This window comes from Phalacrocorax aristotelis, chromosome 12 (assembly GCF_949628215.1).
Source record: "Phalacrocorax aristotelis chromosome 12, bGulAri2.1, whole genome shotgun sequence".
NCBI lineage: Eukaryota > Metazoa > Chordata > Aves > Suliformes > Phalacrocoracidae > Phalacrocorax > Phalacrocorax aristotelis.
Genome location: NC_134287.1, coordinates 5,075,813 through 5,092,769, shown reverse-complemented (window position 1 = coordinate 5,092,769; position 16,957 = coordinate 5,075,813). Strand labels below are relative to the sequence as shown.

At 37.6% G+C, this 16,957-nt stretch overlaps 2 protein-coding genes across 2 annotated transcripts in view; one reads left to right on the top strand and one right to left on the bottom strand.

Moving 5' to 3' along the window:
- The window catches only part of PDE6C (phosphodiesterase 6C), a 33,059-nt gene extending 16,879 nt beyond the window's left edge, over positions 1 to 16,180 (top strand). The window contains exons 12-22 of the mRNA XM_075108149.1: positions 1,020 to 1,166; positions 1,530 to 1,637; positions 1,743 to 1,852; positions 3,899 to 3,986; positions 5,446 to 5,546; positions 7,788 to 7,895; positions 8,181 to 8,244; positions 9,322 to 9,396; positions 9,540 to 9,623; positions 10,672 to 10,828; positions 13,659 to 16,180. Coding sequence (XP_074964250.1) covers positions 1,020 to 1,166; positions 1,530 to 1,637; positions 1,743 to 1,852; positions 3,899 to 3,986; positions 5,446 to 5,546; positions 7,788 to 7,895; positions 8,181 to 8,244; positions 9,322 to 9,396; positions 9,540 to 9,623; positions 10,672 to 10,828; positions 13,659 to 13,726 — 1,110 coding nt within the window. The 3' untranslated portion in view covers positions 13,727 to 16,180. The remainder of the gene's footprint in view (positions 1 to 1,019; positions 1,167 to 1,529; positions 1,638 to 1,742; positions 1,853 to 3,898; positions 3,987 to 5,445; positions 5,547 to 7,787; positions 7,896 to 8,180; positions 8,245 to 9,321; positions 9,397 to 9,539; positions 9,624 to 10,671; positions 10,829 to 13,658) is intronic.
- LOC142063852 (protein FRA10AC1 homolog) overlaps positions 16,091 to 16,957 on the bottom strand; it is a 26,392-nt gene continuing 25,525 nt past the window's right edge. Inside the window, exon 14 of the mRNA XM_075108148.1 lies at positions 16,091 to 16,875. Within this exon, the coding sequence (XP_074964249.1) occupies positions 16,833 to 16,875 (43 nt within the window). The 3' untranslated portion in view covers positions 16,091 to 16,832. The remainder of the gene's footprint in view (positions 16,876 to 16,957) is intronic.

Genomic DNA, 16,957 nt, shown 5'->3' with positions numbered 1-16,957 from the left:
AGAATCACCACCAGCTACAGCACTAGAAAGTAAATGACTCTAAGGAATTTGAAGTAAGTCATAATAACCATGAATTCTATATGCTTTTTACATTTAAACATTGTAATGATTTTTACTTTATGCATATACTGAGATCATTCAAGAACCAAGCAGTCAAGAATCTACTGCAAGCAGACAAACGAGGACACAAATAAGATTTGTGAATTTTTACATCTGATCTTGTAGGATTCTCCAGTCCACTTTCCACGTGCCAAATCAACCTTATGGGTTTGTCTATTAAGTGTATATAGGCTATCACAGACAAAGAGAGACAGTCACAGGAGACAGGGTAAGACAGACTAATTATGAGAGTTGGCTGTGGAGCAGAAACAGACCACCAGCACTCCAGGGGTTAAAAAATGTACAGGAATCTTTGCTTACCTATAGCCTCTCCAAGAGAAGACAAGGCTATGGGTAGGTAAGCCTTCCATTAATAATAATTTAAAAAAAAAAAGTTGTTGTTACACTTTATTCTACTGTAAAAGAAACAAATGTTTTGTTCTAGACAGGTTGGTTTTGGTCACTATATTCTTCACTATTCTTAAGATCCAAAAGGAAAGAGCAACACTTTAAAAAAATAATTTTGGTTGTGAAAAAAAATGAACTGCATCCTTGAGACCAGGCTAAAAGTGGAAGAATCATAGGACTTTATACCAGGAAGGAGAAATTCCAAGGCCTGAAATTTCAGAACTAAGGAAATATTGAGATGGTCACAACAAATTGCGCTGGAATTCAGAGTAGGAAGAAACACTGTCTGGCCAATACTTCTACCCATCCTCTTTGAGAAGAAAGCCAGCAGTATCATGACTGTTTCATAACTTAATACACCTTAGTTTGAACTGAAACCTGAGGTCTTTGAAGACATACTAGGCGTACTGTTCTTAGGCAATGTCTCTACTGAAGTCAGACATGAAAAAGAAGTTTTTCCAATTTTATTCTACCTGGAAAATACCCCTTGTGTTTTTGACTTTTCCCAACAGAAAGAAGAATTACCTGATCCAAAAGATTTAGAACTGTATGAATTCCGCTTCAGTGACTTTCCTGTTACAGAGCATGGCCTGATAACTTGTGGAATACGACTGTTCTTTGAGATAAATGTTGTTGAAAAGTTCAAAGTCCCAGCTGAGGTACGATTTATTTTGTCTTGTTTATATTTGCTTTAAGATAGAATAAAAAAGGCTGACTGTAGGTACTTCAATATAGAAGTAGGCAATACTAAAATATTAATCATATGGATAACAATATTCCATTATTAATTAAATATTTGCGTATTTGTCATAAAGACTTAAAAACAATCCTGAAATTGTGTAAGCTATGGAAAGAATTAAATCAACGTGCATTTACATAAGAACAATTTGCTGTTTCCATGTTTAATTCAACGAAAAGCAATTATTTTCATAGAACTTGCACATTATTACAGTAACTTTATAGGAATTCCATCATTCTGTTTCAATTAACAGCACAGTCTTAATCTCTTTTGCTCATAATAGGTCCTTACAAGATGGATGTACACAGTCAGGAAGGGTTATCGAGATATCACTTACCATAACTGGCGACATGGATTCAATGTGGGACAGACAATGTTTACTCTGCTGATGGTAAAATTGCTAATATTAACCTTACAGTCATTATTTAGTTTTCTTTTCAAATACAACTACAAAATTCAGGAAGGTATGCACTCAGAATTGTCTTTTCTCTTACAGACAGGCAAAATAAAGAAATACTATACTGATCTAGAAGCCTTTGCCATGGTTGCTGCTGCTTTCTGCCATGACATTGATCACAGAGGGACCAATAACTTGTATCAAATGAAGTAAGTACAAATGCTCAAATACACAGATATGTAGTATTTTTAGTGGCAAATGAAAAAAAAACCAACATGTCAAAACTTGCAAAAGTATAAGGTATATATTCCATATTAATCTGGCATGAATGAACATTTACCCTACAGATTTCTGCCTCTGAGCATTTGTCATGACAGCTGGAACACAAAGACAAAATGCAAAAGCAGAATCTTAGAATGATCTCCTGGAGTTGCAATTCATTTTAAAGAGAGATTAAGCTCTTGCAATGCGTGTATGGCAGCAGAGCCTCATGCACATGAGGCCACAAAGAAATGAGAAATTAAAGTGCCTAACTGGATTACTTTTTTTCAAGACAGGGCATAAGCACTTTTCTGGAGGGGGATTCAGAATGTGGCATAGATGAGGGCCACTTGAGAGGGAGACAGTATTTAAGATGCATTCTTTTTCTGTTTTCTACTGCCTGATTCGACTAGCTCAGTTGTTCTCCCCCACCCCCTCAGTTTACTGATTGACGTAGGTAATTTCCTGAGGTGTAATCTCCTTGTGTTATACAGGATTCTGAGCTTGTGGTCTGCCACTGGGTCCACAAGCCAGTAAGTTATACATCATGAGGTTAAGCTTTGCACTTCATGCTCCTTTTGTTCTGACAACATATTCTAAAGGATTTCTTTGTGATTTTTCCCTTGGTTGTTATGCAACAGTGTTAATTAGTAGATGCTTGCTATAAAACAATATTAATCAATTTTGCTTTAAACCTACCTTTTTATTACAACATTACCTATCATGGTGAGACCCACTCTTCTCCTGAAGAGTGAAAAATCTACCATTTATTCTTTTATGTGATCTGTTAGGGCTTCTTTCTATGTGCCAGCTAGAGAACACCGGTTTCTCAGAATGTCACGTGTACCAGAACATTGTAACCATCATTTTCTGAGTGCAGTTTCCCACCAACTGTACCTCCAGAATGATTCATCCTCCTCCTCTGATCCTGGATACAGTCCTCTCAGGAGAGGCGCTTCAGCCTGCATGCTCGAGCAGTGATGCGAGGGGATTTTCTGATTATTCTCAGGGATTCTCCAGGTGACGTAGGAGAGAGAGAATGACAGATGCTGATTCTCATTCAGCAGATTGCCTCTCATCCAAATAAGTTTAAGTGAGGTTTTAAATCTTCCTACTGTGGTCTTCCCTAGCTGAAAGCCCTCTACGTGAGGTTATACGCAATAAAGCTATTTATAAAAGTTATCAGGCTTTACCACGACAGTCCTAATCACAAGTCTGAAAATACAGGTAGTATGCAGCAATTCCACCCTGGGTTATCTGAGGAACAGAGTTATTAGCCAAGGGAAGAAAGGAGGAGAATACACTTCCAAACATGCAGAACCACCTGGAGCCTATGTAGACAGGACACTTCTCCCTTCATCCCACTACCATAGTCTGATGCAGAATTTCCTCTGCTTGAAACTTAGTCCAATGTCAGAGGAATGCTTTGAGCTCTGTAATAAGACTGAACACAGATGACAGGACTTGTGCAGTCCATAAAAGGGTGATTTGTGGGGAGGGGAGGAGCCCAAGGGCATCAGAGGAATGAAACCCCATTATACTGTTATTTTAGATTTAACTTACTTACAGTAAGTTAGAATCACAGGGGACATGGCCCACAGTCATTACAGACAGGCAAGAGTTCAAAAGCCATGCCACACATGAATACTAAAAGATGCATGAAGGCTATTTTTAAGGTACACAGAAAGTACATAGATTAAACAAACAGCAAAATTGAATGTGCAAGACAAAACAACACAGATTTTGAGTTTTGAGGCATCGAACCACAGCTTTGACTTTAGTGGGCACTGAACACCCAGTGTCCTCCAATTCCCATCACTACTCCGTCACAACAGTGAAGGCAAGCATTTTTTGCTCTGCTTAACCAATGGTTAAGATATATAGATTAAACCATTGAACACACAGATCAGAAGCATTTTAATCCTAAAAATCTGAATCCTGAATCAAAAATTTTGCCTCCAAGATATTATAAAGAATTGTTTCTTTTTCAACAGGTCAGCTGCTCCCCTGGCAAAACTTCACGGCTCTTCCATTTTAGAAAGGCATCACCTAGAGTACAGTAAAACCCTACTGCAAGATGAGGTACGTCTGCATGAACCTTCTGCTCACACTGATCAACACAAAAGATCCAATTAAGTTATGGTGTTCCAAATTTCACTGTGTCTCAATCATTCCTCTAGGTCCAGATTAAGAAATTATGCTAAAATTCAGAAGTTTAAGCCAAATTTCTTATACATTGTCCACTTTTAGAGAACACTAGTAATTCCACCTGAAATAGACTCACAGTCACTAAAGATAGAAATGCTTTTCTTCTGGGCCTCACTCACACTATTCAGGTTTTTCCTACTTTCACAAAACAGCTGATGTTAAAAACAAAGGGGAAAATACAATACCTTAATAGAAAACAATGTAATTAAACTGCTGCCCCTGGTCCAGGAGATCCGAGTTCAGCTGCTGGCTGTCAGCTGAGGAGCAAAGGGATGGAGCTGTTTATGGAGGGTCCCCTTACCCCCAGGCCAGACACCACCCCCACCTTTCCTTGCTAAAACACAGAAGGTGATATCGTGAGGCTCTGCTGCAGCTCCCATTACTTATCTTCCCTGAATTAGGCAGGCACCCTCGGCCTCCCTTCCCCAGCAGCCACGGAGGTGGGGCTGCACACCACAGTCTCCTCAGACTCAACAAAAGGGCGGCAGTGCAGCCCACCAAGGCCCTCTGCCCCACGGAGCCCCGCTCTTCTGGCAGGGATCGGCCATCCTTCCCTCAGCAGGGCCCAGCTCTGTCCTGGATACAAGGGAAGAGACTATTTACAACTCTTTAAGAAATATTTTGCAAGGAAATTAGAGATTTAACAGGCAAGGCCTGTGAGATGCCAGGGACTAACCCCTGCTTTTTGGTGGAGCAGTTGTCAGGATCTCCAGAGGCTCTCAACAGTGGCATCGCTGTGCCCTGTGCTCTCATTTAAAGAAGGAAGGAAAACCAGGACACTCAGAAAAATGCAGAGTTTGATGCTTTCATTCCCTTTGCCTGAGGAAAAGACCATTGCACTTACTACAGCAGGTCTGTAACAGCACTGCAGGCAATTGTGCTGATGCAGGTTAACAGGAGGAAAAGGTATCTACTGTGAAGCTTTAAAGAGTCTAGGAAAATTAGGTTAATGGACTGTGAACTGTAAAAAAAATATGAAGAACTGCCATTTCTTTACTAATTATGTGGAATACAGGTGGTTTTCTTTGGTTTTAATTTATACATGGCAATGGCAGCACTTGCAACTATTTGAGTCACTGTGGATTTATTTATTTGTGCAGCCTCTGGGCACAGTATCTTAGATCCACCTACTGTTCACACAGTTATTTAGCCATTTATTAGCCGTGAATAAGGGCCATCTTTACCAATTGAATAATTTTTCAATTGTAGCATTATTTTAATTTAGGGACTGTAGTTGGCCAATTTTGTTATACTATTCTGAGACAACCTGTATAATACAAACCAAACACAGTGTGATAAAAGGAATTGAATGAATAAACTTTCCATCTTGCAGAGTTTAAACATCTTCCAGAACCTAAATAAGCGCCAGTTTGAAACTGTTCTACACTTATTTGAAGTTGCAATAATAGCAACTGACTTGGCTTTGTATTTCAAGTAAGTACTAAATTCTGCATAACTTCCTACTGAAAAAAATGTCAATCCTATACAATTTGTAACTGTAGTTTTTAGTTGTTTATATGCAGAGTACAGAACTATTATTTAAAATTGTTATTATATTGAATTCTTGTAAAAACCCGAGACATTCTTAGATTCATTACAAGCTTTCAAATTAGAGAACACATAAATGTATATAATAGTATACATTTAGCAGGTAATTCAAATAGGCTTGTAGTTACAGCAAACTGTATTTCAGAAGCGTGGATTCTCTAGCCTAATTGTAAGGTTGTGTGCATGTGTGCTATTTAGCGTACCATACTACAGTTACTCATACTAAACAGGAGTATGCTTACAACATGGAAATCAAGATTATGGTTTAAAAACAAAACTGCATATATCAACTGCTCCCAGTGCAAAATATGCCAAAGACTCCAAGTATCAAATCATCCATCTTGTTCCAAAGTTACTGACTTAATGTGTTTCTATAATGGGTATTTTCCTTAAAGATATATGGACCCTTTTGTTTTGGTCCATGTGTCTTATGACTGGGACGGTTTAAAGCCAGGAGACAAGAGACAATTCAGTAAGTTGTCCAACAGCAGTTATTAAATGTTAGTGAACAGTAATTCCATTATTTAATTCATTCTAAATGCAAATTAAAAGACTTATTAAGCAATAGCAAGACACGTTTATGTTTTTCAAAGTTCTTCTCAGTCAGGTCTTAGTGCCTCTTTGGATTTTTGAGGGGAGGAACTGGAAGAATATTTAGTAGTATTTGCTTCACTTTTCCCAATCATTACATTACAGGAAATAACAAGCATGGAATCCTAAAGAAGTAAGAATGTCACCCCAGTTTAATATGAAGAGTTAGGATATTGGTTATTTGTTTCTTTGTCAAGAATTCTGAGATAGAATCATAGAATGTCCTGAGTTGGAAGGGACCCACAAGGATCATAAAGTCCAACTCCTGTCCCTGCACAGGACACCCCCAAAATTCACATCATGTCTCTGAGGGTGTTGTCCAAGTGCTTCCTGAATATTGTCAGGCTTGGTGCCGTGATGCCTCCCTGGGGAGCCTGTTCTAGGGCTCCACCTCCCTCTGGGTGAAAAGCCTTTTCCTAATACCCAACCTAACCCTCCCCTGGCACATCTCCCTGCCATTCCCTCGGGTCCTGGCGTTGGTCACCAGAGAGAAGAGATCCTCACCTGCCTCTCCTCCTCCCCTTGGGAGGAGGCTGCAGACCATGATGAGATCTCCCCTCAGTCTCCTCTTCTCGAGCCTGACCAAACCAAGTGACTTCAGCTGCTCCTCATTCTCTAAACCCTTCACCAACTTCATGGCCCTCCTCTGGCCACTCCCTAGTAGCTTTATATCCTTAATGTACTGTGGAGCCCAGCACTGCCCACAGCGCTCAAGGTGAGGCTGCACCAGGGCAGAGCAGAGCGGGACAATCCCCTCCCTCGCCCGGCTGCGATGCAGGGCTCGATGCCCCCCAGGGCACGGTTGGCCCTCTCAGCTGCCAGGGCTCACTGTTGGCTCATGTTCAACTTGCCATCAACCAGAACCCCCAGGTCCCTCTGCAGAGCTGCTCTCCAGCCTCTCGCTCCCCACTCCGTATGTACCTCCAGGGCTGCCGTGCCCCAGGTGCAAAATCCAGCACTTGCCTTTGTTAAACTTCATACGGTCGGTGATTGCCCGGATCTCCAGGCTGTCCAGATCCCTCTGCAGGGCCTCTCTGCCCTCGAGTGTCAACAGCTCCTCCCAGTTTTGTGTCATCAGCAAACTTAATTAGTATTCCTTCCAGTCCTTCATCCAAGTCATTAACAAAGAGATTAAAGAGTACCAGCCCCAGGACAGATCCCTGCAGAGCCTGGCAGAACCAGTGACTGGCCACCAGCCTGATGTAAGCCCATTGACTATCACCCTTTGAGCCCGACCCATCAGCCAACTGCTCACCCAATGCATTACGTGTTTATCCAGCCGTGTGCTGGACACTGTGTCCAGGAGGATACTGTGAGAGACAGTATCGAAAGCTATTTGTGGTATATAGTAAAATCTAAATGCGTTAGGTTACCTGAAAAGTTTGAATCCAACGGGAAGAAGGTGTCACTTTGATACTACTATGACTAGGATACTACTTTGGAAAAGCATAAATATCAGAAATTTGGTTTTGTATTTCATTTTTAACACAGGAACCTTTGTTGACTAAAATATGGTTTATTGGAATGTTTTAACAGGAAAAGGACTATGTTTCAAAAGATTGTGGATGCAATTGAAAAAATGGAAACCGAAGAGGAGGCAATTAAATATATATCTATTGACCCAACCAAAAAAGAAGTCATCATGTAGGTGGTTAATATTTTACTCTTCATTCAATAGGTTATCTAGGACCAGATTTTAAAAGAATTTGGGCACCTAAACATGTAAATTAAGATTTGGTGTTATTGTCCAATGAGGAGCGTAACCATGATTTTAAATTAGAAATAGACATCTATGATCTACGATCTTCTCAAAATGTGCAAAATGTGCATCCATCTGCATGTTAGGTATCTAAATTTCTTTAAAAATCTAGACTTTTTTTTGTCTTTCAATCATCATCCTAACTATACTCCTGTTTTGTGTTTTCAAAGGGCTATGATGATGACTGGATGTGACCTGTCCGCTATAACCAAACCTTGGGAAGTGCAAAGTAAGGTAGGTACTTTTTGAACAGACAATACTGCATTTGCTACCTGTTTTACTGCCCATTTGGTCCATTATTTAAAAAAAAAAACAACCAACTTATTATTATCTGATAGATATTTAGGTATTTGCACCCAACAGTGTTTCCAGAAAACCGCCTCCATTTTTCTGTCACTGTAGGAGTTCCATGATGCCTCCCTCCAACCACTCTACAGTTGTTCCACGCTTCTCTGTCCTTCAGCTAAAACTGGCATCCCCAATTCTAGCTACCCTTAAAGATCACTCAATTATATTTGTGCTATCCAACTTTTGCTATTTTTCAGGCATTTTTAAGGTACAGATTTAACAACAGTATGATTTAACTGTGTCTGTCCTGTAGATGTTGGTGCCATTTCAAAGTAGCTTAAACACGCGAAAAATAAATTCTGTAATATATTATGACACTGCTTTGTACATAAGTAGTCCAAGTACTTCAGTATTTATTGGCCATCATGCTGAAGCTCATCACTTAGCCTTACAGGAACAGGTTTTAACAATGCATGATCAAAATACAACTGCAAGACACTTGTGGACCTTTCTAAGCAATACACACTCCAGGTACTAGAAGATTCTGTTACATTGCTAATACTGTCTTGTTCGTGTTGACAATAATCTATCATTTACTCGCCACACACCAGAATATTGGTAGAGATCATTTGCTGGAAAAAGCCTTAAGTACACTGGAGAGTGTCTGTAATTTTTGAAAGAACCACTTGACTATCTCTACAGGGATTAAAGAGTGGCATTCTATTGTGATCGACCAATAATTTCTGTGAGACAAAATATTGATTCTATTGACACTACTATATTTCTGGAGAACTTTTTAAACTATTCATAGACAACACAGCTAGCAGGAAATAAGTCTTCTCTTTATGGAAGGGAAGGTAGTAATAATAAAGTAGTAAACTGAGAATACATTGGCTTAAGCAGTAGTATGCCAGTTCTTGGTTAATCAACATTTTTGCATTTTCTGGAAAGCCTTGTGCTTTTATGTATTTATTTAAATTTACTGCTTTCTGCTGACACTTCCACTGAATTTTGATTATTCAGGTTGCCCTCATGGTTGCAAATGAATTCTGGGAGCAAGGTGACCTGGAAAGAACTGTGCTACAGCAACAACCAATTGTAAGTACTACATAATTTCACTGTGTTAAGCACTATTAACTGTTATTAAAACATGGAATAGATAATGGTCCATAAAGCTTACTAGATCATTATACCAAAACCATGATATCTACATAATCTAAATTACTGCTATTCTGTTCTAGCCTATGATGGACAGAAACAAAGGAGATGAACTACCTAAGCTCCAAGTTGGTTTCATAGACTTTGTGTGCACATTTGTGTACAAGGTAAGAATAATATTTTTTTGAGTTCTCCCACTGCAGCAGTTCTGATGGCACAATGAGCGACAAACTCTTGCAGTTAAAATATTATGGACAGCAGCAGGACTCTTGGTCCCAGGGTAAACAACTACCACAACCGCCACAATTTTTTGGTCTTCCATTACATAGATGAATCGCTCCCACAAAGCAAATTTAAGAGATGTTCACTTTTTATGAATTTGCTTCACACCTCAGTGAAACTTGAGGGCACTGAGGTTTTTTTACTAACTTGAAAGACTGAGTTAGAAGGCCCAAACTGATTCTTCACAGTCCCATTTAATAAAAGTATGCAACATGTGGATGGTTAGAGAAAGCAGTTAGTGGCACAGCAAAGGAAACAGGAAACTTGCAATATTCTGGAAATATAGATATTCTCTATCTTCTGTAAGGCACTGAAACGCCAACATTACTAATCCCTGTCTAGCTTTTAATAGTATTCCAAAATGTCAGGCAAAAAAGTGACATGTAATAATTTAACATCTCCAGATACATCCTCATCTGCTTGGAATATACTATAGGATACTAGTCTTCTTTATTATATCCTGATATTGACGATCACATGATAAACTACCCTGTATCATAGTTATAATTGTATTATATGAATCAGACTATCAAATGTAGGATTAGGGAATATACTAAAATGTGCAGTATATAATCCAGATCTTTTCTAATTGACTATGTGCACAATAGAGTATTATTATCCCAACACGGTATTTCCAGTAAAATGCTACCACTGCATGGCCCAGAACATGCTTTCAATTGTGCACCATCAGGTACTCACAGTATTTCTTTTAAAATTTTTTCTCTTCCACAGAAAACCCACTACCTGAGATAGAACAAGTGCTTGATAAAAATGCGATATCAAATCAAATTAATAAATCTAGCATGCATACTGAATTAGAGAAAGAAAAGCTAATGTCTTCTCTGCAAAGCAGCAGTATTTCCACAAATTCAGACCTTACAAATCATCGGTGTTTACAAATTTCTAACTTACCAATTTAAATTGTTTGTACAGGAATTCTCAAGGTTTCACAAGGAAATTACACCTATGTTTGATGGTCTTCAAAACAACAGGGTTGAATGGAAAACACGAGCTGATGAATATGAAGAGAAGATGAAAGTTATTGAGGAACAAAAGAAAAAGGAAGAAGAAGAAGCAGCTGCCAAAAAAGGTTAAGTAACTTCTAAGGTTTTCATTTATATATATTTGTAAGGTAGTCAACATATTCTCTCTCTCTCTCAAATTCACACATGCAGTGCAGTTGTGCAATATTCTATTAAGAATTATACTAATGGTATGAGAGTTCTGAATTAGCCAAATTAGCTTTATCTTTACTTGGAAGAGGCGTAACCTTTAAAGATTACACAAATCCAGTACAATGACCTCATTTTCTAAACTGCAGAATTATAGAGAATATGACCATCACAAAAGTGAAGGGAATGTAAGGTTTCGTCTTAAGACTTAAAATTGAACATAATTAAACACCGTTTATCTGTGAATGTTGTATTCACCTGAAATACTAGAAAAGTATCAAAATTTGGCGTGGAATCAGCCCCAAATGTATTCAGGTGCTTTGATTAAGCTGAAGATGAAATGAATAAGGAAAAGAGATGGGAATGGATAGTCTGCATCTGGAACATAAAAAAAGCAGTGCAAATCCCCACTTCTCTTCCGAGTTTAAGATAAAGCTTTTGGCTCTAGCTCCCTACCATCAGTTTCTTGGCTGAAATACACTCACTCATACTATAAATGTAACACTAATCTTCCTAAGAGAGCCCAAGTCCTAAAATTGAAAGTATGGTTCTGCATATGATAACCTAGAAGAGAATCTGATTTTATAGAAACTGAGAACCTATCACTCAAGTGTAAGAGTGAAATGAGTCAGTTATTTGTATTCCCAATTGCATGTGGAACAGCAGGTCAACAGCTCTGCCAATCAGCTGAGATGACTGAAAGGGTTCAGAGATAAGACATAAATGCATGTGATGACTACAGAATGATTTACTGTCAGCTAGTTTGAAGAAGAAAAAGTTTAGTTTAAGTGTGTGTTTCACATCTTTAAAATGTAAAACAGTACTGAAACATTTATTTGTTAATCAGTGTCTGTGGGAAACAGGTGAGTGTTCTTCACATTTCACGTGAGAGGCTACTCGAGGCCACCCATTAAGTTACTGTCAGAGTGTGAAGTGGAACTAGAGCATTACTGGCTCCTAAAATAAATTATACTATGCTAAAATAAAAAAGAAGTTGTTGCAAAGTGATTAAAAAAGTACTGTAAGTTACATGATTTAAGCAAAGCAGATTTCTGAAAGGGAAGTTTAACAAAATGAGTCAAATATTATTACTGTAATAAAATTACAAATATTTTGGCCTGCTCACACTGTGATACCGTTTACACCCACTTTCACAGAAATTATGCCCACCCCATTGTGTCCCAAATTTATTTTTAAACACTTTTTTTGCAATTAATCATATATTCTTATTTATTTAATATTAATTTATTGCTGAGAACTAGCTGGTTGCGAGTATGAGCAAAGTACTCTTTCCTTACACTGGAAAGTAAGCATCCGAACTTCACAGAAATACCAGCAAAACAAAACAAAACAAAACAACCTGGGCCTACACAGAAACCTCCTTTTACGTTTGCTTTCTTGGCAAAGATTATAGTTACTAAAGTCTGATCCTATGCCTTTAAGCATAAGGTTGTTAAATAAAAATTACATTATAAATTCAGAAAGACTCAGGTATTTCTACTCCCACTTGAAGTTAGGACCATCTTACATCACTGGTATTTTGGAATCACTTAGTCACTCACTTAAGGGCAGAAGTATTTTCCCACAAGGAACCTTACACAGGCAAGCATGGACAGACTGATTTGCAGGAGCTAAGGATCTGACCTTTGCGTATTTCGTATCGCAGAATGTAAGTGAATTATTTTGCATCTTTTAAAATGGGCACTGGAATGAGGCCATGCACACTTGTGAAGAACAGATCTGACACTGTCAAATCAAGGCCATGTAAATATATGGGTTTGTTAAGTCAGTTCATATAAACAATAATTTGATACATGCTGAACCACGGTGGTTTCTCTAGATCACACTGACCTGGCTATTCTCAGCCATTCAGTAGACAGAAAACAAAATAAACATATTTGCCGAACCACTACAGTGGAAAGTTCAGAACAGAAACTAAAACCAGAGTACAGTATAAAACTAAGAAAATAAAATACATAGTTAGTAACATAGTGTTGATTATATCCACAAATTACAGAGGGTAGGACACTGATTATGTGACATGTTTCAATGCAGGTGGAAAGGGTCGAAAATGACCTAGTAACATGGTGATCCACAGCTTTCAAATGTAAGTTTTAATTCTAATATTGGTATCTTACCTTAAATGAACCTGGAAACGCAATTTATTACATTGAAAGAATCTTAACTATGACCAATGAACATCTGTGGAATCATTTGAGAGAGACAGTAACAGAATCAGTAGCTATAGATAACAAAGATAAAAAGCGTGTCTCTCTCTCTTAATTGGTAATTACAAAGGGATTCTTGCAGGGTTGGATAAAGGCTTATACAATCAGGTCAAATTAAAGTTTTTGTATCATCTGCTTCAAAAATATTCACAGATTATATTGATCCAAGAGTTTCTTTCTTTTGCATGGCTTGCATACCTCAGTTTTGTATGTGTGGGACAGAGTTATATATATTTAACTACTGAAACTTTCCAGTAAGAGTGGTTCAGTGTGTGTTTGGTCCTTTAAGAAATGTTGGCATCAACTGCTACACTATATACACACTCGTATATATACATGCTTTAGCATGTGTATTGTTTCTTATTCCATTTTCCAGACAAGTAGTGAAAGCACATTCAATTTTCAGAAGGTCAACACACATAATATTCATGTCACAAAAGCAACGTCTTTTTAACAAGAAATTAGAGCAGCTAAAATGAACAGAAGATACTCACTTTACTTTCCTTCTCTGTTTTTTTAGCTGAAAATGCAGCTGGAGGTGGCGGAAGTGCAGAGGATGGAAAATCCAAAACATGTATAATTTTGTAGTTCTTTGTCTCAGACACTGTTGCTGCTACAGAAAAGACATCTAGAAAGAACTTCAATGAGCTCCAGTGGATTTCTGCTTTGCATAGAGTAGTATAGACTGATCTCTTAACAATGCTCTTAAACACTTGCCATTTGTTGAAAATAATTTTTAATGGAGTAAACAGTTACAATTAAAAACTGGAAAAGAAAAAAATAATGGTGCAAAATGAGTTAACTGTGTGCGCTAGGTATTTTTTCAAGTCACTCAATTTATATACAGTATTTTTATTAAAATATGTAGCTTCGGCACACTGTCCAGAAAATAATATAAATAATTTTGACAGACCTTCTACAAAATTACTGAATGAAATCTGACATGTACAATTCAAACAAAAATTTGCAATTTTCCTAACTTGTATATTTAGATTTTTATATTATGTGTATTTCCTTAATCTGGAACTGTCCTCTTCCTTCATTCTCAATACTATATCAAGTTCTAGAGTAAACATCTCCTCCACTTTAGGAATGCTCAGCACAATTCCTTGGCTCACATCTATTAAAAGCAGGGACATGGTACACAGTATTTCTTCAAAACTACTGAGCATAAATCTGTAAATTGTAGCCATAGCTCAGAGAAACCACACTCTTGTCCACCTAAAAGGTCCCGAACTGACCACCTTTTATTGTAGAAGTCTAAAAAAGCTGTCTGTAAACATCATACTTTGCACACAAGTAAGATTTACTAAGACACCTATACCAGTATATCTACAGCAGGATCTACATTCAAAGGCATTTTAAAAGGCTCACATACTCCCAGTGCACCTTTTTTAAAATGCAGTAAACAAAAGTATTTGAAAACCAATGAACTGGCACCAATTTAATCTTGGGAGGGAGAGGCAGAAGTAGAGCACATCAGAATTCACGTTACTTCCCTTTCTACAACCAAGAAGACAGACAGCACACAAATCAGCTCTTCGTAAACAACGACCTCCCTACCAAAACCTGCTGATTTTGAAGAATGACAGAGTCCACACTGTAACTCCTACTCAGGTCTCACGAAGCCGGCTCCTCCTGCAGAGGAAGGAAGGAAAACGGCCTAGTATATTATGCACGGATCTGAGTATTCACCAGAACCAGTTCCAAACCTAAGAGCAGACGGATGTCAAATGCAATTCCTGCAGCAAACAAGTCTGACGTGCAGGCCCAATCCTGCCACTTTTCCTCCCCCTTTAGAGAGAGCAGACCCATGCTTTTTTTTTTTCTCTGAAGGATCCTCAGCATCCACAGAGAAGGAGAATGATTTGCCCTATTATACACCTTTTTAAGAATCCTCTACAAACACAGATACTGTGTACAACTATCACCCAAAATTAAAGGAATCCACACAAAAAATTCCACTTATTACACCCTTGCTCATACATGAGCCAAATATTTTATGCAAACTTAGTTATGAAATAAAACTGAGTATCATGTATGATCTTCTGTATTATATGCAGATACTAAAGAAAGCTATTTCAAGTTTAATAATGTAATTTTATTCAAACTGTATTAAATGATGTATTTAATATGTATACTGTACCATTTCATAACTGTACTTTGAAGACCCAAAGAGGAGTTAGTTGTCCAGAACACAAAATATACCATACCTGAAGCAACAAATATAGCAACACATTTGACAAAAGCACCTTTGGGCAAGTTACATACATGTAAGCAGATTGCTGCAGACTGGATTTGACTCTCAACCAAGCTTGCAAGATGACAGAGAATTAACCTTTAAATCCACCTTCTTACCTAAAGAAGCCTTCACGCAAGGCTACGTTTATTTCTTACTCAAGGACACCCTAAATATGTCCCTGTACTGTCATCTATTATGTAAGGAAAAACTGTTTAAAATGTAATTATGTTAAGTAATACTTGTAAATAGCGTTCTCAACTTACTCATGAGTGTATGTAAAATGTTCATCAATACACTGCAACCATCTCTGCTGTTACATTTTCCATATCAAATACTTACTATAAATACTTTACATATCTACAGTGGGAAGTACTTATCAAAAATATATTTTATACAACATTAACTTTCCTCAGAGTAACATGAACTTTTAATGTAAAAGAAGTCTGCCCTTTATATCCAAAGTAGTTTTCATCCGACACAGAAAATAGCCACTGTAACTATTCGTGCGCAGATTATTTCGTTGGAAACATAACATGAAGAATTTTGAAGTTGTGCTGTAATTTGAAGAGGAAGATGGATCCAGTGAGTTTCTCAAGCAGTATTTGTTCTTTACTTCCATATTTAAGGATCACACTTCAAAGAAGGATTAGCATTCAATCAATGTTAAGGAGATTAGAAACCATAGGTAACATAAAAGTCACATGTATGCCTCCAGTAAAAAGCCACACGCTTTATTTTTTACATCAAAAATTTCACCAACTAACCAGATTTTTGTAAGTGGAATTATCAGTTACATCATATTATGACTATTAAAACAAAGTCACAGTGAACTAAACTTTTCTAAGGAGTAGGGGAGACATTTTGGATACGGTTTTCTTAATTCAAGCAAAATACATATTTGGTAAAAACTGAACTTCTCCAATAACATTTGAAAATACTTACAGAGACTAATACCTGAATATTAAAGTCTACATGACCAATAAATTTAAGGCTATTAACTCTTGTTTAATAAGTTAGAAATACGAATATATTAAAGTGTATGGCTTTAAACTAATAACAGAATCTTCCAAAATGGCCCTTTACAAAAATCTGACAATAACTGAAGTTTGGGGTAAAATAAAAAGCAGCCAACTTCCTTAATGTAATGTCAATAAACTCTTATTCTTGTTTGTTTACATCCTTCCTACTTTTACGTTTGGGTGCCATATATCTTTTGCACTGAACTGAAAATATTAATTCTCGTATTTCACGAGTATACAGCCTACCACAATAAAAAGAAAGTTTTTAGACCTGACGCCTTCTACAAAGATAATCTGCTGAGATGGTCCATATGAGTGACTGTAGAAAAGGCATGCTGGCAGAAGGAGGTCTCTGGTCCCTAATGATGTTTGGATTTCCACACTTTCATCTTCACAATTAATGAAGAAAATCAGCCTACATCAATTTCGACTTTCAGAGAAACAAGTCTTGAAAATACTCATCGAACTCCTCCTCCCTGTAACAAAACAAATAAACAAACAAATAAACAAAGAGTCAAAGAAAGACCTGCTTTGGATCTGTACCTAGCAGATGATCTT